At 37.3% G+C, this 24,012-nt stretch overlaps 1 protein-coding gene across 1 annotated transcript in view; it reads right to left on the reverse strand.

The window, feature by feature from the left end:
* Positions 1-24,012, reverse strand: part of USH2A (usherin) — a 387,508-nt gene that overhangs the window by 205,140 nt on the left and 158,356 nt on the right. Inside the window, 2 exon segments of the mRNA XM_032102996.1 lie at positions 13,968-14,129; positions 16,461-16,574. Coding sequence (XP_031958887.1) covers positions 13,968-14,129; positions 16,461-16,574 — 276 coding nt within the window.

Here is a 24,012-nt window from a genome sequence, read left to right on the forward strand (position 1 = left end):
TGAAGGTCAGAGGGGGAGAAAACAGAAAGAAGACAAAGCACATTAATTTTTACCAGGCACATGAAGAGAAGTAATTGTGGTCAATAACGCTAGCTTAGTTTTATGTCCCTCTTTGTCATTTCTTTATACATCATATGGAATGAAGATTTTAAGATTTAAATGAAAATTTCCATTCATGAATGCTTCCAATCCAGTCTGTATTTCTTATATATGCAACTGTATTTCTTATTTCAGCTTAAATAGAGTTATGTTAGTATACATCATAAGAACCATAATGTCTCAGTCAATGCTGAGCCCAAAATGGGAAAAAGGAAGAAAGAGTGGTTTGACCATTTTACTTCTGTATTGCTTCAGCTTTATATTCACAACTGGAAAATATATTTACACTAGGCAAATACATTGCAAATTTGAATCTCAGATACCTGCTTCTATAAAAATGGAACTACTCTGGATTCACATTAGCATGACCAAGAACCCTTAGGCTCACGAGCAGAAGTACATCCCGTATTCCCAAGTAATTCCGATCTTGCTGCAGTAGGAGAAACAAAATTCAGACCTACCTAACATTTGGTGCTGAGGTAATTGTAGAGAACAAGAAAAGTGCCAGGCTGCCACTTTCACAACCCACTGAAGAACACTATATGAACGTGCTGCTGTGGCAAGTAAGATGTGGTTATATATGAATATATGGTAAGCAACAGCAACTATTACTATCTGTTTTATATAAATCAACAGTGCAGTCTCATCTGGAGCAGCATAGACTACAGAGTGCAGAAATAAAGTCTGTCTGGAAAACAGCAGTGAGAGAGCACAGACTTACAAACACTTTGTTAGGAAGAGAGGCTGCAAAAACAACCTCAGAGAAGGAAACAAAGGAGACACACCATACAGGGGTATAAGACAGTAAGTGCTACACAGAAAAGCAATTAGGATGCTCTATTCCCATGAATTCCCATTCAATAATAGAGGGGGAGGGGGGAGGAAGGGAGGGAGAAAGGACATGCAATAAATTCAGAAAGTGGAATTTTCAGAGAAACCCACCCCACCTAAAATCATGAAACATCTACTACTGCTGACAAGAAGATTCAGGTTTATTTTCATAAATCAAACTTGGGGGGAGAAACATTAAGTATCAATAAAATGTTTTTAAAATTATTTATGTAAGCATCACCATAATTTGCAAATCCTGCAAGATTTCTGTACTTCTCTCTTTGTATCTGAGACGACTTAGAACTCGTTAACACTGTATTTATTTTTATCTAAGTTTTTCCGCCAAGCAAAGGAAAAGAGGGATGGGATCAAAGAAATTAATTTCCAAAATCAATTAATTAATTTTGATAAAAATTAGACAACTTTACTTGTAGATTTTTCTTACTAGGATTTAGTATGCATACCAAATTACAAAATACCATTTTAATGCCAAAACAATTGTCTTAATAAAAAAAAGCAAATTCACCAAACAAGCAGAAGCTTCAGAGAGAACACTCAACACTAGAAATTGGAACCTAAACAAGAAAACTACAAGAAGGGCTCTTTGAACTGCAAGTTGATTCAATAAGTGATTTATAGGTTGCGAGTTTTATTTAGCAATCTATGCATTTTACATCCATGGTGAGTAACTTTTTTCACCATTTTGTGTAGTCCCAGGCATGTGAGATGATTAGAGAACAACTCTCACCATCCAGGCAAGCCATCATGAGATTTAAGAGTTTCTGTAGAAGAGATACTACCACCTTCCTAGGACCAGAACAGCTCTGTATTCCTGAATTATAGTCAGAGGATAAAGGAGTTTGCCAAAGCATTACTGTAGTGCTGGAACAGGGATAGTGGGAGGACTCAGCTTCTGAGCACTGCTCCTAAACAAGACAATTTATAGCAAGTTAAATCTGTTGCAAGACTACAAAAGCTGAGCTAGTTTTCCGCTGACCACAAAATAAGCAGCATAGTAAAACATACTGTATTTCTATCTGTCCTTCTCTCTCCTTACTAGAACAAGCAGCCCAATCTGTAGAGTCATTAATATGGTCAACACGTGGTTGGGCAAAATTATTTGGATTCCTTATTTGTTTTGGGTTTTTGTTTTGTTTCATTTCATATTTACTTTCAAAACACACACACACAGAAACAAAGGCAAAAAAATGAAAGCCCAAAGTTTTTTTCAACTTGACATGTTGCACTACCCAGTTATGGCATGTAGTGTCAGTAATGTCATCAGATAACATAACTGCCACAATCTGATGTGATGCATTAAACTGGGATTACCAGAATAAATCATGTTTGTGGGTGCACAGATCACAGGTGGTGCAGTCAGCTGCTCTGTATTATGGCATATCTATAGGATGTGAAGATTAGGATATAATGTCCAGAGGCTTGTTCTCATTTGTGAAGTGCTTTGCAACCATAAGTCAATAGTAAGGAGCCACAAAACAGTTATAATGGCATAAACCATCATCAGGGAAAAATACAAATCGATCAGTGCCAGCGATATAAAAGGGAGATCCTGCATCTGTCCCTAGTCTCATAAATTCAGTGGTTGTTGCAGGCTTTTCCTCTGTCCCACGTGTACTTTATTAACAACAGTAACTATCATAAATAATAATAATGCAGAGTAGTTTATTTCAAGATGAATGCTCTTCTTATTATCTGTTGATCCTATACCTTATTTCTTACATCGTGTCTGTGTTCCTTTGGTAAATGGGAGGGGAGAGCTAGCTAAATTTATTGTTTGAAGTTTATGCTCTTTAATTGGCAACAGAGTGTTATGCCCAGAAAGTTGTCTATGTAGGCTCCTTGAAATATCTGCATACCTTAACCAGCATGTTAAGCCTCTACAAAGGAGGCACAGAATTTACATTCTACTGCGTGCTATAAATAAGTAATAAGAACAGATTAGAATTATGCATTTACGCCTACTAGTGAGAGTGAGATGCATAATTCACAAGTGGCAAACCCTTAAGAGGCTTTTGTATTTCACCCCACTCCTCTCCCTGCTCCAGTCTTGTCTATGTAGAATGCAGTATATTGTTCAGTCCCACTGTTTCACAATTTTATTATTTTTTTTTTCAAGATAGGTTGTTTAGGTTTTGTAATGACCACTTCTTTCTTGAAGAAGAGCAACTGACACTATGTTAGTAGTCATTGCTGGGTTTGTGCCTGCATTATGTTACATTATTGGTATCGTCTTTATGAATTTTCTTGTGAAACTCAGGGACACAACTAAGAGACTGCGGGACTTGCAACTGAAACTTCCCTATGCTTCCCCAGCACAGAGAGGACATATGCCTGTTGGAGAAGGTCCAAAGCAGGGCCACCAAGTTGATTAATTGGATGGAGCACCTCTTCCATAAGGAAAGGCTGAGAGAATTGAGATTGTTCAGTCTGAAAAGAGAAGGTTTCGAGGCGACCTAATTGCAGCCTTCCAGTACCTGAAGGGAACATACAAGAAAGAGAGCAAGTAGTGACAAGGGGGAATGGATTCAAACTGAAGGAGAGTCAGCTTAGATTAAATTTTTAGGAAGAAGTTCTTTACTGTGAGAGTGGTGAGGCACTGGAACAGGTTTCCCAGAGAAGCTGTGGATGCCCCATCCCTGGGAGTATACAGGGCCAGGTTGGATGGGGCTTTCAGCATCCTGGTCTAGTGGAAGGTGTCTCTGTCCATGGCAGAGGGGTTGAAACCAGATGATCTTTAAGGTCTGTTCCCACTCAGGCCATTCTATGATTCACAGTTAACATGACATACTGCTCCTCTAGCTGGACCTCCTGGAGGAATAGACTAATCTCTACGTCCATTCACATCCTCAGCTTTTCTGCTGAAGTCTGAAAATACCTGTTGTGACCACCACATGAAGGCCACAGATTTTTCCAAAACTGTGGCTTTTCCCCACAACAGTCCTACCTCCAAAAACTCTGTTACCTGGTGATAAGGTGTAGAAACAAGGCTCTATTTCAGTCTAGCTGCTTTACTAATTTTTGGTTCTCTGGCTGCAGCACTACAGTGATGATTCATGTACCTCCCAAAGCAGCATCACTAGGGACAGGCTCTTTGGTGAACAAGTTACCTTGTAATTTCTCTCAGCTCTTTTGAACTTAGTTTATTTATCTACCTGGATATTCCTTTGTCCTGCATGCAAATATTTGAAATTATTTTCTAGCTCTAATTACCATTTTTTTATTTTGCCTCGATCTCTGCCACACAACTTCTTTTCATATTTAAGCCAAGACTTGTACCTCTTTTTTATGGTAACATTTCTTATTTATTAATCTTCTTATCTATTCAGTGTATCTCACTTGATTTTTAGTTTTACTTGACAAGTTTTCTCTGCTCTTTTTCTCTGCCTGTAAACATAGGAGAAAGATTTAAATTGTGCATGTATTTTAATTCCCAGTAGAATTTAACAGCTTAAAAATTGTTATGTGACCTGCAATGTTGATATTAAATCCCAAGAGTCATACCTCAAAACATTCAAAACACATTGGTCAAAATGTTTAATCTAACTCATTCTTGAGCTGATGAAAAGGCTAGCATTCCAGCTCAGAATATTTAAAAATTGTTGTCAATTGGATTCAATTTTTGTTTCCTGACCAGAATAAAAATTACTAACACTATTGAAATTAAGTGATCATAAATAGGTCCAAAGTTGAAGTTAATATGAAATTCAGCTTTCAAAAGGAAGCTATTGACATACTGCATCAACATGGGTTACTTTCCATTATTGATAATTTCCTTAATTCTCAGAATTTCTCCTAGAATAGACTGAAAATGTTGCTTATGCATCCTCTGTGTGAACTCCCCCTGTCTAGCCAATGATCCTGGGTAGGTGAGCAATGAGGACCCAGAATCTCCTAATACACCAGATCCTGTGGTCACCTCTGAGCAACCTTATGTAGCCATAAACATACCCAGACATGCAAAAAAAAGAAATCAAGATATGCAGAGTGTAAACGTGACTTAAATGTACCTCTGAAATCAAGGAACCTGGTATGTCCAAAGCAGGCAACACAGAAGTTACAACTTTTACCATCCACCTTCCTATTCATCTTAAGACCCCAAGCCTAAGCCTTACTTAAGGCAGACTAATCTGATGTTCTTCTTATGTGTTTAGCTTTATGTTTGCTGAAATATTTTTTCCCACTACTTAATTTCCTGGTAACACATCACTTTAATGTGTCACTCTATTTATACAACAAAAACCATGGAAATTAAAGAAAGAAAAAAAGGGAGAAATCCCCAGCAGCTTTCAGAGTCCAACTACAATTTATGTAAAATCCTTCAATCAGAAATAAATTGTTGTAAAAAGACATTTTCCATGGAAGACCAGTGAAAAGCATGATGGAGTTCAGTACTGACTTAAAAAGGCTATTAAACTTTATGTAAACAATTTAAGCAATCAGAAATCTAAGTTAGATTTCTGGCAGTGATACCAGAAGAGGAAGTATCCTGGAATGCCTCCCATGCTTTTTGGGACAAAATCCCGTATTTCATATGTTTCCACTAAAATTAAGAGGATAGAGAAACAGATTTTGAAAATACATTAATACTCCAATCATACAAACCACCAAATATGTTTAAAATCAAACTTACATCCAACTATTTTATGGCCTGATAACACAGAGTCTTGTATTCTTCACACACAAGAAAAGACTTGTGAAAGATGGAAAATACTCAGAAAAGTCTGAACTTACATTAACTGGCGAAGTATTTTAGAAATGCAAGTTATAAGGAAGTTTCCCAGACTTATTGTAATTATAAGTCCTAAACATATACAAAAATCAAAGATTCCCCTTTCCATAATTTTTTCTCATTACAGCTTTCTGTTTTATTCAGTAAATAAAATGCTGAAAATATTTCATTAATGGTAAATGACTCAATACCCTCATGGCCATGCATTTAGCAAAACCAAGGGAAAGGGGAAACCCAGTTGGGAATCATCTAGAAGTTCTGCTGTGGCATCACCTGCCTGTACATTGTCATCATTTATCAACATTCCACTATTGTTAAAGGAACGTTGGGACATACCGGGTATAGAGAGAAGGGTCTGTGCCTAGCACTAGCCAAAGAGGAACACATGTACTGCTCTGTCAAATTATCACAGCTGATAAACCAGCACACTTTGTAATGCAGAAGTGTGGAATAAAATATCTATTTCTAACTAAATATTAGCAGTTCAGGAGACCAACTGTTCCTAAATTAATAAGGAGAACTATGAGTATCTTTTCCAGGGCATAAGGAAAAGCTCAGAAAGAAGTTTCATTATGCAGCTGGAAATATTAAGAAGGCTGCCCCATTCTATCCAAGCCTATTAAGTTATGGGTAATTGAGGTGTGTCCTTATAAACAGATACCTAGAGATTCAAACAGAAGCAGCAGGTTAGGCCTTAGTCCACCTGTGCAAGAAGCATCATATCTTTATTTACCTGAGTCCAGCATCACTTGAAACTAAGCATAAATCATTTATCAAGCATCTAAGAATGATCCTGGAAAAATCAAATAAAATCATCTATAAAAGTGGAGATGTTTTTCTTGATCTATAAATATATTATTTATAATTTCAATATAAAATCTTGCACAGTTTCTGATGTTTTCTAAAGCACTTAATGAAAGTGTGACTTGATGAAATCTTGTTTTAAACAATAAGCTTATGTGTCTGTTTTATCAGAAAAATTAAAATTTGAACAGAACCCACCATTTTGCCATACCAGCTTCAGGCAAACCCCAGTTGCAAGGCATACTGCTGAAAATAAGATCCCACAGAAAGTACTTCAGGCTACAAGCACAACATGGCCAAGAAAGCATATCCTAGTTCTTCCAAATCTTCAGAGTTCTCACAATGTTTAATAACAAGCAGTGGTCACCATGAGACAACAGCTCACAAAGACAAACTGTGACACTTGATGTGAAGCTGTCACTGACAAAAGAAAAATGCAGAGAAACAGATTAGCCCTTCAGAAAAATCCAAGAGCAAAGCAGACAACATTTGGCCACTTTACTCAAGAGAGGTTCACACACACAACATTACAACAACCTGATCTCAGAAAGTAGCAAAGTAAGAATTTGCTATCTAACTGCAAAGAGGATATCTTGGAGAAGACCTACAAATCCACATGCCAGTGCAGAGCACCTACAAGGCAATTATATGTGGACGTTAAGAAGTAAGCTCTGCTGATGAATAAAAAACGAAGAAAAAAAGGCTGTAAGGCTGTAAATTCACATTTTACAAATTGAACTCAATGAACTCTTGATTTAAATGTGTCCTTCTTGGAAGACACTGTCTTCTGAAGAAATCTCAGCATCTTTAAATCTGCTTACCAACCTACATATATTGAAGGAGAAAACACAGAACAAAAAGCTTACATATGTCTAATTCTGACAAATATTTTGAAGTAATATCACAAGACAAAATAATCTGGGAGTTTTACATTTTTTAAGAGCTTTATTTCTTATCATGGAATTTAGACAAGCCATTAAATCAATGCTTTTCTTCTCTTTGTTTAGAAAACAGAGCACATAGCCAAAATAATTCTTATGTGCCAAAAGGGAAAGGATAGAAAAAATACTCTCCCTTTTCTACAGCTATCAGCTCTGAAGAAGCTATTTTGCTCCAGTTCACTTTGGTACATACAGAAGATTGGAAGGTCTCAATCACTCTCATTTCATAATTTGTGTTGCATTTTAGTTTTTAGAAAGTGGTACTCAAGTAACCTGAGAGCTCAGCAATTCCAGCAGGGTTAGCGTGAGTTCTCTCCTGGCTTGCTGTGTTACCCAAATCTGATCAAAGGACAAGGACTCCAGAAGCTTGTCCAGCTGTGGTTTTATAATGACACCATTAGGTTTTGCTCTATAATCAAGGTCCCTAAAAGTCTGCGTAGCTTCAGGCTTAATATCTGCGACAAGGTTAACTGAAATCTGCAGCAAGGATAACTACTTTAGCAGATTGTATCAGCAGGAAATATTTAAACACTATTTAAAAGGATTTTAAATAAGCAGATTTTATTTAACACTGCACTAATGCACTGCAATAGAAAATGATACAAGAGAGCTGCTACAAATAAACATAATGCTTTTACCCTTCCCCTGCCTCCCTCCCCTCTGAATTCCCCAGATCAGTATTATTAAGTCCAACGAGTGCACCAGATCTTTCTGTCTGAATTTGAAATACCGGAACGCCAGGCTCAGACAGCCCATTTGCCCTTTGGTTTGGTGCCTGCTGAATCTGCATTCTGGGTCTGTGAAATTAATTACGGTAGCACCGGTCACCGGCAATGTCAGCGTTGCCACTTCAGGTGCATCAAATGTGCCTTCTTACATGCCTACAACTCGTAGAGGAAGGCAGCTCCTCCTGTAAGGCTGGTGTACCCTGCCCTCTAGTGCCAGGTGCACCTCTAGATGTTCACTTAAATGCATAAAAGGGCCAGAATAAAGCCTGGAGAAGCAGGCATTCTTCATATGCCATCCTGTATGACTTATCAGCTAGATATGTTGCTAAACCAAATATAAGGGGTCAGCCTGGCACTGTTGCATAGTAATGCAAGACCCTAAAATAAGGGCGAGACACTGGGCCAAGTCTCATTGGGTCCCATGCAAGATGTTTCAGACAACCAATTCTACCTACAAAGAAGCAAAGACTAACTTTTATTGCTCACCATGGTGTTAAAGAAGTCCCTGCTTCACAAAAAAAAAAAAAAAAAGAGAAAATGTGACATTCAGGGTTATAATATATATATAAATCTAGCACTAACATTGTATTTGATGGCAAACAAGTCTTTCCAATACCTGTAGTGGAAGAACAGACTGAGCGCATCTGGTAATTTTAAGTATTTCACTGCCACCTGGAAGATGGGAAATAAACTCATACCAGAGGACTACAGAATTTTTCTATTGTTTGTCCTTTAAGGCAAAAGCTGCCTGTCATCTTTGAGCAGGACCCAAAACAAAGGAATGCAAATCCTTAGGGTTGGAAATTGTTGTTCTTAAACACGGCTACGGCTGAAAAATATGAAAAGTAACCACAAGAACAACATCTTAAACATAAGATAGTAAGGATTTTCTTCTCAGTGGTTCAACTTCTTGCAGTGTGATACATCTCACTGCAATTATCTTCTACAGACAATTCTGTGGATTTTCTTGCTCAAATTGTTTCACTTGGCAATCAGTGCAATACTGATATTACGATGGATTCTGCTTTTATTATCATGAACTCTCATTTAAAACAAGCAGTATTCATGTGGCATAAAGGACCAAAAACTTTCCCAAGTTTTCTGCAAAATGTAGTTATTGCACATGGCTGTGCATGATGTGTACTGTAATCACTACTGGTTTAGAGCAACATAAAAAATACAGGTACTAATTTGGGATTCTCCATTTTTTAAGTTCAGATATGTTAAGCCCTGATTGAACAGATGTCAAACATCTGTCTCTTCCTCACAGAAAAACAAGGCTCCTGTTCTAACCCGGTTCTGTAGGATCAGCCTTTCCTCACTCAGGTCACATAACAATTTGAATAAGCTAAAGCTTAGTTCATGCTCTTAGAAAAAATATTGTGAAGACAGCTCTTTCTCACCTTTTCCAAGGCTCTCCTTAATATTTTGCCCAGAAACCTGGTACAAAGTACTCTGTCACATTTTTTTATAAACTCTTGGACATGCAATTTAGGATAACTCTATACTCATTTAACTCAGTTGAGGATCTGCCCTTGTAACACAGCTGACACGATCTCTTTCCTGAAAAACTGGAAACGCTTCTTTCAGGCTGGCAGAGAAAAATAAGTTTCATACAGCTGAGTCTTAATAAGAATATCTTCCTTTTAAAGATTCATGATGAGAACCATTAGATTCTGCTAGGAAAATTATACGAACACAATTTGTTAACATTGTCAAGCACCTAGTGCTGCAGAAAATGCAGAGACACATCCTCAATGCCAAGCTCAGAGCAAAGATAGATTCATACTTTTTTGTCTTGTTTTGTTTTCTAAACCTTCCACAAAGTAATTCCCCTTTGTAAATATGTTAGACAATGAACACCATTTCTCAGTCCATCAAATTCTCAGCTTTTAAGAATATAGGAATATTTTTGCTCTAACCTTTTTTCTCAAGTTTCTTCACATCAGTAAGGTTCCCCACAAAAAAAAAAAAAAACCAAACTGGGCACGTGGGTCACATCTGATAATCTCTGCTTATGCTATAACATTCTGCATTTTTCAGACCACCTTTCTGCTATTGGTATTGGCACCACCAGCTCAGGCCACTGCAGTCTAGTACTTTTCAGGATGATACCCACACTGTTGCCCCTTTCATCTAAGGCAGGTAGAAAATTTCTGAGACTAAATTAAACAAAAGAGAAGAAAAGAAGGGATACCTTGCATACACTTAAAAATATCTTTAAAATAATTACATTAAGAATTTTCCAGATTTCAAAGTAGAAGCTTCAGTTTTTTCTGTGAGTGTTTGGGTGAGAAGAATATTTTCCTGATCCCAGGGAAAATCCACTGCCTTTTTAAGTTCAATACGTTAAGAGCTCTGAAGATCACTGTACAAGCTCCTCCAACTCCTCACAGCTGCTAATCATCTACAGCACAGTAAGGTCGGAAGGTTTGGGGAGCAGAACCCTACTGCAACTACTCTCCTGAGCTGCAGATGTTGGCCTTGGTTACAGGAGCTTCTGCACTCACACACAGAGGAACTGAAAGCATAAATACAGGGGCATGGATTCACACAGCCCAAGTTTCACCTGGGATCTGGGACTATTTCCTCTGGGCTCATCTGTTGGAGACATTAGGCTTTCACTGGAATATAGGATGTGAAATACAACCCAGATTGCATGGAGAAGCAGAACATATACCACATAAAGCAAATGCATGAAGGTGGGAGGCAGAAAAATCACAGACAGACAGTTAATACAGGTGTTGTGCTAGACAGGCTGGCTTCATTTCAGTGTTTTATTACTCACAACACAGAAACCAAACTTGTCAATATGGGGGAAATATTTAAAGGCACTAATGGATGATGGATGCCTAATGGATCTTCTTTTTCAATGTGGTAAAGTGTACATTTGCCATATGTGCTTTTAAAGGGTTTCCTTTTTAATTACAGCTCAACCCCTAGAGGAAACAAACACTTGAATTTCCATGAAAATCAATGAGTATTTCAAGCCCTGAACAACTGTCAAGATCAGAAATTAAGCTAACAATATATTTGCTATTATGGTGTTGAGAAAACATATCCCTCCTCAAGTTCTGGATTGATTAGTATGGGCTTAAACTGAAGCACTTTCCATGGTCTGAAATGCAAGTCAGTGAAGTACTAATTTTTAAACAGAATTTATATCTTCTTAAAAAGAAAGGTTTAGAAAACCATCACATTTCACAAAATACAGCACTTCAAAAGCACAGAAAGAATCTATGACTTTCTGGTATAGACTACTGGCCAGGAACTAAGTCATATAGCTACTAAATTAAGAAAATAATTTTGGTGAGTAAATAGGAAGCAGATGTCAGAGACAATGAACTTTGTCTCTCTGTTTAGGGTCAATAGTATATGATGTTGTGGCAATAAGTTACCAACATCACTAGCACAAATGCTGGAAACAAAAGGATAATTATATGGAAAAAGCCAAAACGTATATAACGTAATACTCTAAAGCCAAAAGCTGCAGCTTTTCACCACAAAACTGTTGCCCTTGGGGAACAACAAAAAAAAGAAGATTATGTTATACCTTCTCTAAATCAAACCTACAAAGTGGAAAATCTTGGGCTCTGAAAGGAAGCAAAATCAGGTCAAATTAAAGATACAGGCAGATCTTAGCAAGATCTTGAATAAACCTGGTTCACAAGGACTGGGATTTCTAGTGACCCAAATCCCAGCCTACTGGTTCACATCACCACTTCTCCCTCAGGCAGAGGGAGAAACTGGCAGCTACATAAAATGGATCCAAAGCAAACAGACTGATCTCCACACCACGTACATAATGGCAGGCAAGAGTGGCTCTTGTGGTGAACAGCGCATGGTAACACGATCTGATCCACCAGCCCTCTCTTGAATGAGTAAGATTTACTGTTTTCTTTAGATCCATATCTGCCTAAAAATTATTTGAAATCAAAGTCATTAAATGCTCAATAGGACCAAAAAATATAAAAATTTATAGTAAAGTATAAATAAATAATTTCTACATAAAAGCAACAAGAGCTTCTCTAGTAAACTTATGAACAAGATGAGATTTCATCTCACTACTACTAGCTGAATGTATTCTGACATATCACTCAAGATTTAAGGGTAGAATCCTTATGTTTTTCTATATTTTCAAAGAAGAATTACAAAAGCCACTTGACCGTAATTTCTATCAATAAGCATTCATTTTGGCTGTAATTCAGACTACACTCGGACATGAACCTAAAACCAGCCAACCAAAATATATTATGGTGAACACTTCCTCAAATGTTTTACATCGCTTGCCCATTTACAACCAGGCTGCAGATGAACATTTCAGTAAAGTGATGAACCTATGATGAACTTTCAGTAATGATTTTAGTAAGACTGGAAGCACAACTATTTGCACTTCAAAATTTTTAAGAACAGTGCTATGATACAGCAATGAGAGATTAATGGAAATCTTGCAAAAAAAAGACAAATGGCGCTGCAAGAATACCAGAAAACTGGGGAGATGGGGGAGAAATTAATTGAACCTACACTTTTGATAAATATTTATTTTTTGCAGAAGAAAAATGCACACTAGTTTGAGCTGTCATTATGCTAACCTATATCCTATTTTTCATATTATTAGTAATACATAATGTGGTAGTTTATATTCAAAAATAAAACCAGAATGTATATACCTCATGTATTTATCCAGAAATACACTAAGGTTACTATGGTTACGAAAAATCTATTACCTTTGAATACAGAATGAAAAAGTTTGACTTAAAGTGTGCACTATTTATTATAGCGATCATCAACAGCCTTCAGGAGGTTCTCTAACTGGATTCATTTTTCAGTGTCAAAACTGACCCACCACACCAGTACCTTATGGCCTGTGCGAGGCAAAGAAATTTGAACTATATGAATTTTTAAATATGTTTTATACTGACTCAAGATGCAGAAATGGCTTTGAATTTTAAGGCCTCACATTAAAAAGAAAGTAGGGTTTTGGTACCCCTTTTCCCCTGAGTTGTCCAATACAAAATGTTTTATTTTCACTTGTACCTACCAACACGTGCAAGTTCTGATGGGTCCACAATAGTCCTTATGCTGTGGCATGACACTTCTAGCTCCATATTTTCTTGTTGGGTTTTTTTGGTTGTTTGGGGTTTTTTTAGTTTGTTTTTGTTGTTTGTGGTTTTTTTTAATTATTATTTTTGTCGTTGTTTGCATAATATCTGAATATGTAATTTGGATAATTCATTAAATGACATCAATTGCATTAAAATAGAAAGTCAGATTACCACACTTCACTGTATTGCCCAATAACAGGCACTTAACTTCAACGTAATAGTTTAAGAGCACTGATATAATTTGGCTACTGGCACATGGCACAACCATTATCAGGAGAAAACAGATTATTCGTTTCTACTTTTAATAAATGAATTAAACAGAGGCTTCAGGTAAGCAATGTGGTATCTCTCTAATTAACAATATTTAAGGAAGGCAGTAAGAAAAACTACTAAATCTGTACACGTCTTCAACAGTTTGCAGTTAACTTGCTTTGACAGCTGCATGGTATGAGATCAAAATGTTATAAAACCATTAAAAAGATGACTCAGATCCTGCGAAAGAAGCACACCATCCATGGTGGCATTAATGTCTATGAGTCCCAAAAACAGGTGAGGTGTTTTAAAATATGAAACCCATCAGGGTTTAAAGTGCATCCAACCAATTTTAGAATTATTTTTCATTCCTCTGAAATAAGAAGGGGTCAATCACACAATTATTCATAGCAACCATGAGATACCCATCTGACATGCTACCTAGCAGAGAACTCACCTTTTACAACATACTTAGTTCCATTTCCAGAGTAAATTGGTATTCCATTCATATATAAAGTATATTGTGTAATAATACCATTTGGTGTTTTGGGTGGACTCCAACTCATCAGCAGGAACGTGGGAAAGGATATTGCTGTGGGTGATTGCAAATCTTCAGGGGCTGGTGAAAAAATGTATAAAGTTATACTACATTGTCTTTCCACAAATAATAAAGAGTTTCAATGAGAGGATACTACCAGACTGATTTTTGGCAAAGCTGGAATTTCAGACGAGACTTTATGTCTGCAACATATCAGAACTTTGAGAAGTCTCCTACATTATCTAGCCAAACAGAAACTTCTATGAAATATGGCAATATACTCTTTGCTTTTAGGAGAATAATTATGCTTCTATAATTTTATCTTTGCAGCTTGATAACACTGAGCAAGGTGAGGGGTACAGGATTTTAGTGCAGTCCTTTTTTTAATACAAATTATTTTCTCTTCTTTCATGGTTTTTATTGCTAACTACAAAATGATCATCCTAATCACCAATGCAGGTGATCTGTTCTTAGGCACTGCCCCTTATTTCAAATTTTTCATAATCCAATACACTTAGTAATGTTTGTTTAATGTAGATTTTATGTATAGAACATACTGGAAGTTGGCAATGGATGATAATTTAAGAGTCAAGTTCTTTCACTGTTCCACTGAGTTACACCTTAGAAACACAAGGAATCCCAGTGAATATCGCAAGGGGAGCAGAGCTGAGGCCTTAGTCTGGGAGAAATATCTTGTAATTTACAAGCTCTGTGCTAGCAATTTAAAACAATAACTAGCAGTGCCTGGCAATGTGAAAACAATATAAAGTAATGAATGTTTCAATAGGGAAACAGGGATAGCTGGAGGGTGTGATATGGTGTCTCTCTTCTGTATCACCAATTTATTGTTACTAAGAGCAGGCAACAAGAGCATCCAAAAATAGAAATTCCACACATTGACTTTTTGTTCAATTCTTCTGAGGGATAAAACACATGTTCCCCATGGCTTTATTCAATCTCTGGGGAAAAAAAAAAAATCTACTCTTGCCTAAGCCATTCCTTTATGACAGGTAAGCATTTCTGCTTTATTCACTAAGCTGAGAAAATAGGACATAAACAATTTATTTTTAATTGCTATGTCACAGCAGAAAGAAATACACAAATATTGAAATAATGGGTTTCATGTTTATATCACAGGGTCCGTTAACTATTTGGCTGTCAGAGGCTGCACCCTTTCATGGAGAATGCCACTGGACAATCTCAGTCAGTTTATCTTAAACATCCAAGAAGCAAAAATTGGATTTTGATTTGATTGGTGCTGCTGGCAGTTACTAACGTGGTCACACCAAAACTCTGTTCTAGCAATGTTAGACTGCAATCTTCAGCACTGTCCTCATCAAGACAACACCTTGCACAACAACCTGCTTTGGCAGCAGTTCAACACTTCAGCATCCTTTTAACTATTATGGCTATAATTCACATGACTTCACGCCAAAATTTTATTTTCTTTATAGGCACTGTATTAAAACCTAGTTTACATGAGAAGATAAAACAAAGAACCGTGGGAGGGAGGGAATTTTGAAAACTACTTTGCATCATGGAAGATTAACTACTGTCCAATAAATATGTGTCAAAGTCTTCATTAGTCTGCTGGTGTAGATTTGGAGTAACTGATTATTTTAACTGGATTAATATGGCTTTGGGATGACAGAACTGGGAGATGTGAACTTTATGTTTAATTGAGAATGAAGTTAGATATGTCACTGATATTTTTGGGGCATTTTTCCTAGTAATTGATGTGCATTACGTATCAGCCTAGACTCTAAAGTCAGAACTGAATGCACTTTTTCTTTCTTTGTGCCCTAGTTCTTAATGTAAGCATAGGAAGCATTAATTTACACTCACAACCTTTAAGTTTGAGCACAACAACATTGTAAAAGTGTTTAGAGAAAAAAAAGGGAAAATCTGAACAGCAATTAATAAAGAACTCAATTGGCATTTGGCAGTTTCATCACACTGAAATAATTGTTGCCTATTGCTGGTGTTTAGTGGTTAAAAGAAACCATAGAAATCAACCGTTTGATTCTCAATTTCATACTCTGCCATACAATCAATTCTTTTTAGTCAGACTGTCTCTAGATTTACTTCTGAGCCATAGTAAAATGAGGAAGCTTTCATTAATCTTTCAGATGCTTCATATTAATGACAAGGCTCTTGCATGAACAATGTAACAGCAATTAAAAAGCCCATTAATCTGCATTACAGCTATTAAAGATGCATGTCATTAAAGGGTATGGAGTTTGATTCATTTTCGCACCCCCCAAAAAATGGAGCAATTATGGTCTGGCAATGCACTTTGTCATCAAATTAGGTTGGGGTTTTCCAGCAAATGGCTTTGCAGCGTTTAGCTCTTCTCCTGTTTTATTATTCATGACTGAAATGTGGAAGTCAAGACCTTTGAAATTACTTTACCTTCTTGTGGAGTGGAGATGTTCAATGCATGCAAGCTCTCAGTACAGCCAGCCAAAGTGCAAGCAGTTAGGGTTACAGCATAGTTTGTGAAGGGATGCAAGCCCGTCAATACACCTGCAACACAAGAAAGCAAGGTGTTAGCATGTACAGGGTACAGACTGATTACATGCAGACACACACAGAGGGAAAAGAAACTTTTCTGTTACGGGCTCCCACTGTTACAGGTGAAAATAAAAACTATTTAAGGTTTCATTGCTATCATCCATGACTTAAATTTTACAAAATAATTTAAGAGCAAGTGATATTTTATTTCATTTTTAGTACTAAAGATGCACCTGTGTTTCTTCAGTTAGGCTCATTGAAACAGATATTACTTCAAAACTGAGGTGTATATTTTAATGCAACAATGACAATGAAGGAGTTTTTTTCTTAATCCCTGCCTCAAAGTTTTTTCAGTTATTCAATCTGTTTTTCCAAGGAATTTTCACTGCCTCCCAGGACAAGTTTTTTTTAATGCCTCCTCTCCAACGATGTCCCGAGTCATCCATGAACTGAAATCTCTTTTTTTATGAAACATCTCATTAGTCTTCCATTCAGTGGCAGCATATAGACCATACATTTGCTATACTACTACAGTAACATAATCCAGGTGACAGTACCCAAGGGTTTACAAGAAGAAAAGATCTGGAGCCTTATTCCATTTCAGGTCCTGCTTTATGTTGGTGAAGAGAAGTTACTAAATTCTCACATGTCCATCAGCTCCTTGTTATAACAAATACACCAAATCACTGCTTACCACTTCAGGAAGTTTCTCAACATTTTGAACTATGAGATACAGAAGGATTACAAGGGGAAAAATTTAGTTTAGAGTCATTTTTAGAAACATCAGCAGTTCCCATTTTAAAGTAGGTCCAACAATAAAGTAATACAGAATCTAAATACAAAAGTAATTAAAAGAAGGCCAATTCATGCCAAGTTTTATTTCAAATCATGTTCTCACATGGACTCTCACAGCTCTAGCAAAATCAATGTGGTGTTTTATTAAAAAAATAAAATTTCTAGCAAATCATGTTTTTTAAAAACTGTCCAACACCTGGATTTTGCAAATCAGCTTGAAAAAAAACCCAGCACATCAAAGAACCCTAATTTCTGGCCAGCTGTCCCACAGTACAAATAGTCTAAAAATCCCTTCAGCATTACATGTACACAAACAGGTAGACAAAATTAGTCCTCATTATTGCTCTTCACTGGGTTACTACACTAACAGAATGCAATATAACTGCACTGCATTAAAAAAATATTTTTTCCTCATGTAAGCCCTTTATAATCACAAAAAGGGCATGGAGAATTTGATGTTGGAAATTAATAGCTACAGAAAAAATATATTATTTTCTGAGTAGAACCATCAGTCTGTACACGTTTATATTGTGTTTAGTAATAGATGTGTTCACATGGAAAATAGGAGATTAGCTTTCACTGAATTAGCAACGTTTATGCCTTTTCTTGCAATCAATCAAAAAACTTCAAAGGCTGGCGTAACAATGATCTTTCTATTTGAATTCTCTGGGGTGCACTTCTCCTCATACAAATGGAGAGATATTCAGAAGTAATCACTTTTACTTCAGAGTAGTGCTAAACTAAAACCAGTTGACCAGCATCTGCTTGCTCTGGTTATAGTTTTGATTTTGCAAATCCCCAGTTAACAGTGGAGAGCTGTACTGACATCCAATATAAGTGTGACAGGAAAGAAGAAGAATGCTGTGTTGGTCACCACCAAACAAATGTCCCTGTAATCTTCCTGTGACGGAAGGAAAATATTTTTAAGAGCCATCAAAAAGACATAAAATAGGAAATAATGTTTTCATAGAATGGTCTGGGTTGAAAGGGACCATAAAGATCATCTGCCTCCAACCCCATTCAGCCTGGCCTTGAACACTTCCAGGGATGGGGCATCCATAGCCTCTCTGGGCAACCTGTTCCAGTGCTTCACCATGCCCACAGTATCTTCCCAATATCTGATCTAAATCTAACCTCTTTCAGATTAAAGCCATTACCCTTTGTCCTTTCACTACAGTCCCTTGTAAGAAGTCCCTTTTCAGCTTTCTTGTATGGCCCCCCCTTCAGGCATTACTATGACTGTAAAGTATTGGAATTATTGGAATCTACACTACATTATTCAACACAGAAATTCCATTAGTCAAAACACCATCTTTTTTTTGCACATGACAGTACTTCCACTTATTTCCAGATCTTAGAGCATTAAACACAGGAAACTATAGAAGGTGCTTTGGGAATTACCTTCCACAAGCAAACACAAGCAGGAACCAAATCCTCTAACTGTGACATTTTCAAGTTCCTGGTCAAGAGGTGCATGGCATTGCATATATGCCATCTCTTCACTCTGCTGTGCTTTAGGAAGCAATTTAGTTTGACTTGTACATTTAGCACTTGTAGCACTTGTTTCTTATGAAGCAGTGAATTAATGCTCCTTGCATTTCCTCATGGAAGACATTCTGTAGGGTTACCAGTGGCTTCAAGCACTGAGAGCTGCAGAATATCACACATATCCAAAAAGATGCCAGGACATGTAGAAGGTTTCGACTGGGCTGTTTGGTTTACTTATGACGAAGTAGGAAGGTTTTATACAAAGCACCTGTAGCACAACAGACTTCCCATTGCATAGGTACGTTTGTGAAAGGCTGAGAGAATTTGCATGAAAAAGAAAAAGTAAACAAATTTGCTACAGGAGGTTTATGTTAAAAAATTAATTCAGCAAAGGCAGCAACTTAAAGAATTTTTTTTTCATTTCTTAATTAATGTTTTTCCTTCATGTGTACTCTTGCACTATTTTTTTTTAACAAAGAAACAGATGTGCATAGGTAGGCAATAGAAAGTGCACAGATTTTATTTACATACTTCAGCAAACTACTTTTTTCTCAGCTGCCATCCTATCTGTTTGGCCAGCATCCACTGTAATCTGTTCTCCTTCATTATGTTAATCTGTGGGCGGAAAGATTTCTGTCATCTTCAAATCGCTTGTACAGCAATGGTAAACACCTTGGCCTGTCTGTAATTGGACAGGTGTCTGCATTGGTGTCACCCAGCTTTTAATTCAATTAAAGAACTGGCTGCTCTGCTCTCATTACCCACTCATTTCCTCTGCACTTTCAGTCAGTCAGTGAAATTTACACTCAGCACCTGACTACGTTGAAACACAAAGTCAGCAGTACCATAGCAAAGATCATCACTGATACATGTGAATTAATTTAAAGAATAGCAAAATAAATTTTGCAGTAAAAAATAGCCTATGATCAAATGAAGTTGGCTGACAGCTTTAAAAAAACTTTCCCTAACTCCTCAATTATCACACTCTCAGGCTGGCATCTTTTGTCTATATCCAATAATTGCTGATCTGATAAGAGTCCATCAGGCTTTCCAAGACGGGGTGCTAACAAAGCAAAATTTGGCCACACTTGCATGTATTCTATTAATGCTAACAGGAGAGAGGTGGATGAATTGTCACTGTGATCAGGAGATAGGATTAGAGACATGATCAATATTTAAGAAGAGGGTCAGCCTCACACATTTGGGATATGAGTCCCGTGCATTCAATCTGCCACTACAGAGCAGCTGAATCCACCTAGACTCAAAATTTACATCACAGACTACATTTGAAGCCTTAAAATCCACATGGGCAAGTGGAGATGCTAAATCATTTTAACACACCACTCCTATCTGCCCAAAGAACCTCCAGAAATAAATTAAAGTTCTAACACAGACATTTTGACACAGTGACCCCATGAAACTGAATAATGTCATTTGTTAAATATGAATGTAAAGTTAACAGTCTAAAAGAGTGATCTGGAATCACACCTAGAACATTAAGCCCACTTTATATGCAAAACTAGTATTTAATTCTCTATACTTTTATTTAAATGGTCTTTAATTATTTGCAATATTGAAAGTCAAGGTTTAGAGTTGTGCAAGAGAGAAAACGCTAGGCTCACTCCAGCAGATGAGGGATAACAACATGGATATGGGCAATAGCAAAGGGGTCAACAATGAATTTATGGTAAAATGGGTGTGTGGACTAGTCAGAGTTAGTTGCATCTTTATGTCCATTCATTGTTCTAATGCATACAGTATATAAGAAGATTAGATATCCAGCATTTTTCCCTTCACTTCTCCATAAAGCAGGCATTTCTTTTGTTCAGTACTGTCAAAGGGAGGTCTCGTACATTTAGGCAACACAGCCATATTCCAGAGCACTCTGGCAGATTTTGAGTGGAAAACTAGTACTTCTCATCAACAATGAAAGAAAATGGTTTACCTCTACAGTATGAGGGCTAATACTCTGTTCACAAAATCTGAAAAATAGATTCAAAGGCAATTACAGTATTATAGCAACTTTCCCAGCCAGTTAAAAGAGTTTTATGAAACAACTGCTTCACTGTTGCAATCTGTCATCCTGCTGCTTCATGAAGTTGTTTCAAGAATTCACCAGGTCTTCAGAGATGAAAGGACACACCTGCTTATAGCAACTTACGGACCTTTTACTCTGAAGAATGGATTGATGATACAAATATAAATCGAGGTGAGGTTTTAAAAATATATTTAGTGATGGAGCCCTCCCGTATAAGCAAGACCATTCACCTACATGCACAACTCACCCCCAAAAAAAGCTATTTAATCTTACAGATGTAACAAAGACGTTATTTTCCTCACTTCCATAAAAACTGCACTCAGCTAAATGGCGAAAGACGACTATTTTGCAAAACTAGTTCAACCTTTTTCTTTTCCTTTAACAAGTAAATTTACTAATTTCAATCATAACCAGGCATTACTTTGCATATGAAGCCTGAAAACTCTGCTGCTGAATGCTAAGGTTCTGAACAGAGCTCACCACACAAATTCCATTTGTTTCATGAGCTGAGTGTATTTTTTTGCCAAAGGGACATTTCTTTTCCGGATTTTTCATGGTTTCCTCCCCAACATGCTATTTCATGACGACCTATTTTGAAATACACCTACTGCAAGTGATACAACACTTGTCCTTTAGATTTACCTTAATTCTTGTCTAAGCTTTAAAAACAAAAATTACCAAATCTCCCCTCCCCAAACCCAGACTATTTAGCTAACTTGAATGCCCGAGGTCATACAGCATCTGTCCAACAAAGTCACTTGTGTGTCGAGATGCATCATTGCCACAGTACACTTAATCACAGTCCACTGATCAGAAAGGGAAGTCCTCAACTGACTTTGTTTTTGACAGATTGTAGCAAAAACTGTTTAAGTACATGTGTCTTCCACATATGCATTTCTGAACCGAAAGCCTGTGCGCATCAATCTGTCGCATACATCTGCATTTTTAAGGCATCTTTCTAAGTCATAAAATAAAGAACTACTCAACACAAGGGCACCTATTCCAACTCTTCAGCTTATAAGAACAAACAAAAATTTTACTTTAGTTATTGCATTTAGGTGGTTTGGAAGACCCCTTTTATCCCCAACAGATATATTTCATAACAAACCATACACAAGCTCCACTGGCTTTGAAGATGCAATTCAGGTTGCAGTGGTTCAAGGAAACCTGTTACATTCCCCATAGCACAGGGCAACTCTCTAGCTGCTTCAGTTTGCAGAAAACCTTAACCCAACAGTGCAATTTTGCACCAAGAGTAAATTAACCACAAGCATTGGTTTTGTAATATCTATCACTATGTTACCCTTGACCATTCCAAACAACTTCATCATTGCTTATTTTCTGCAGTATGATTACCTTTAAAAGTTTGCAGAGAGACAAAGAAAAACGTTTTACTTTTTTGCAGATTTTTTTTTATATGTCTACAAAAACATAATAATCCTTTTTAGCCTGAAAAACATCAAGAAATTACCTTCTTTTTATTAATGAAAGTATTGGTATGTATCTAAGAGTTGATGTAATTTTGATAAAATGCTCAGGTTTATTTAATCACACAATTTATAATTTGTATGAATAAATTTATACAACAGCATTGAACTGTAAACAAGGCTCATTTAGGTCTAAACTCAATCAAGTTTGAGTCTTAATACTGTAGAATATTAATTTATGTTTTAAAATTCATATATTGAAAAATATGCCACTAGTCTGCTAAAGCCAGCTAAATGAAAGGAGAAGGGAACCTACGTTCTGCCACTCTGACTTAGAGTCATCAGGAGCTCAAGCACCACCTGACAACTCACAGAAATCTAATGGGCTTTCAGGTCTATCAGCTACCCCTTGCTGCAGTAGCTGCCCTAGCCAAATATTCTTATCTACATCAGAAGTTTTAGAACTTTAGAAATTTGTCTCAGCTTGGAGCAGGGATTTGGGAGTCCTCCTAGTGCTCTGGCCCTACATACGTTTAGGTTAGTTGGTTTGCAATAATCTTTTTCTATACATTTAAAAAAATCTCATTAACTGCATTATAGGAATGTTTTGAGTGTAAAGTATTTGTGCAAATCAAGAGCTTTCAAATAACTTCAAGTGCATGGGAGTATTGCCCAAGAAATTCACCAACAGCTTCACGCAGCAAACTCCCCATTGGCGGTAAATTGCTTATTTCACCCCACACAGACGAAATAAGCCTGAGACAAACAGCGTTTTCTAATATCCATCTCAGACAGTGACCCCCGAACCCTGTCAGAGGCAGAAGTCAGGGTGCAGAGGCCAGTCCCAAAGCCGCAGGCTGCTTAGGCAGGGGACTGGCAGAGCTCTGCCTGAGAGGGACAATCTCTCAGCTGACAGCACTTGCCAGAGCATGGGTATTTGCTGGGCTGGCAGAGAGCTTCCCCCAGTGCTGTGGCCCTGGCTGGGCTGCCATTCGCAGGTGGCCCCGTCTCCTCTTCTGAGAGACTCTCCAGCTACAGAGCTTTCAAAACTACAGCACAGCTTAGACACTTTGATTAACCATATTAAATCATTAAATTAACTTTTCCTGAGATATTCATCTGCCAAACATAAAAGACTAAAAGGTGAAAAATAATTACAAACACGTGTCACAGGAAGGAGGGAATGGCAGCTGTCGACCACAATTTTCTTGTTACCACGTGTGCAGCCACACCAGCCCTTGGCTATTGCAGCAATGACAGAGGTGGGACGAATTGCAAAATCATACAGACTTGAAAGGGAAATCTGTAAGAGGAATAAATACCAATTGTGTGTGAATTCTTTTGCAGCACATTTTATTTCATTATTATTTGTAGGCATCATTAGAGCCCATCAGAGGCTGGTCAATCTCCTGAATTCTACAGTAAGAGAAATCTGAATTCTAAAATGGGTGTTTTGCATGTGCTTGACAAGAGAAGCATCAGAGGATTGTGATCAGTGGCACAAAACACGGTTAGAGGCAAGACAACAGGGGTGTATCCCAGGGGGTTTATACTGTTCAATATCTTCATTAGTGACCTTGTCAGGGGGAAGTGTGCACCCTCAGCAAGTCTGTGGGTCACACAAAAGGGCCACTGAGACGATAAAAGGACTGGAGCATGTCTCTTCTGAGAGAGGCTGAGAGAGCTGGGACTGATCACCTCA

Source organism: Corvus moneduloides, chromosome 3 (assembly GCF_009650955.1).
Source record: "Corvus moneduloides isolate bCorMon1 chromosome 3, bCorMon1.pri, whole genome shotgun sequence".
In the NCBI taxonomy this organism is placed as follows: domain Eukaryota; kingdom Metazoa; phylum Chordata; class Aves; order Passeriformes; family Corvidae; genus Corvus; species Corvus moneduloides.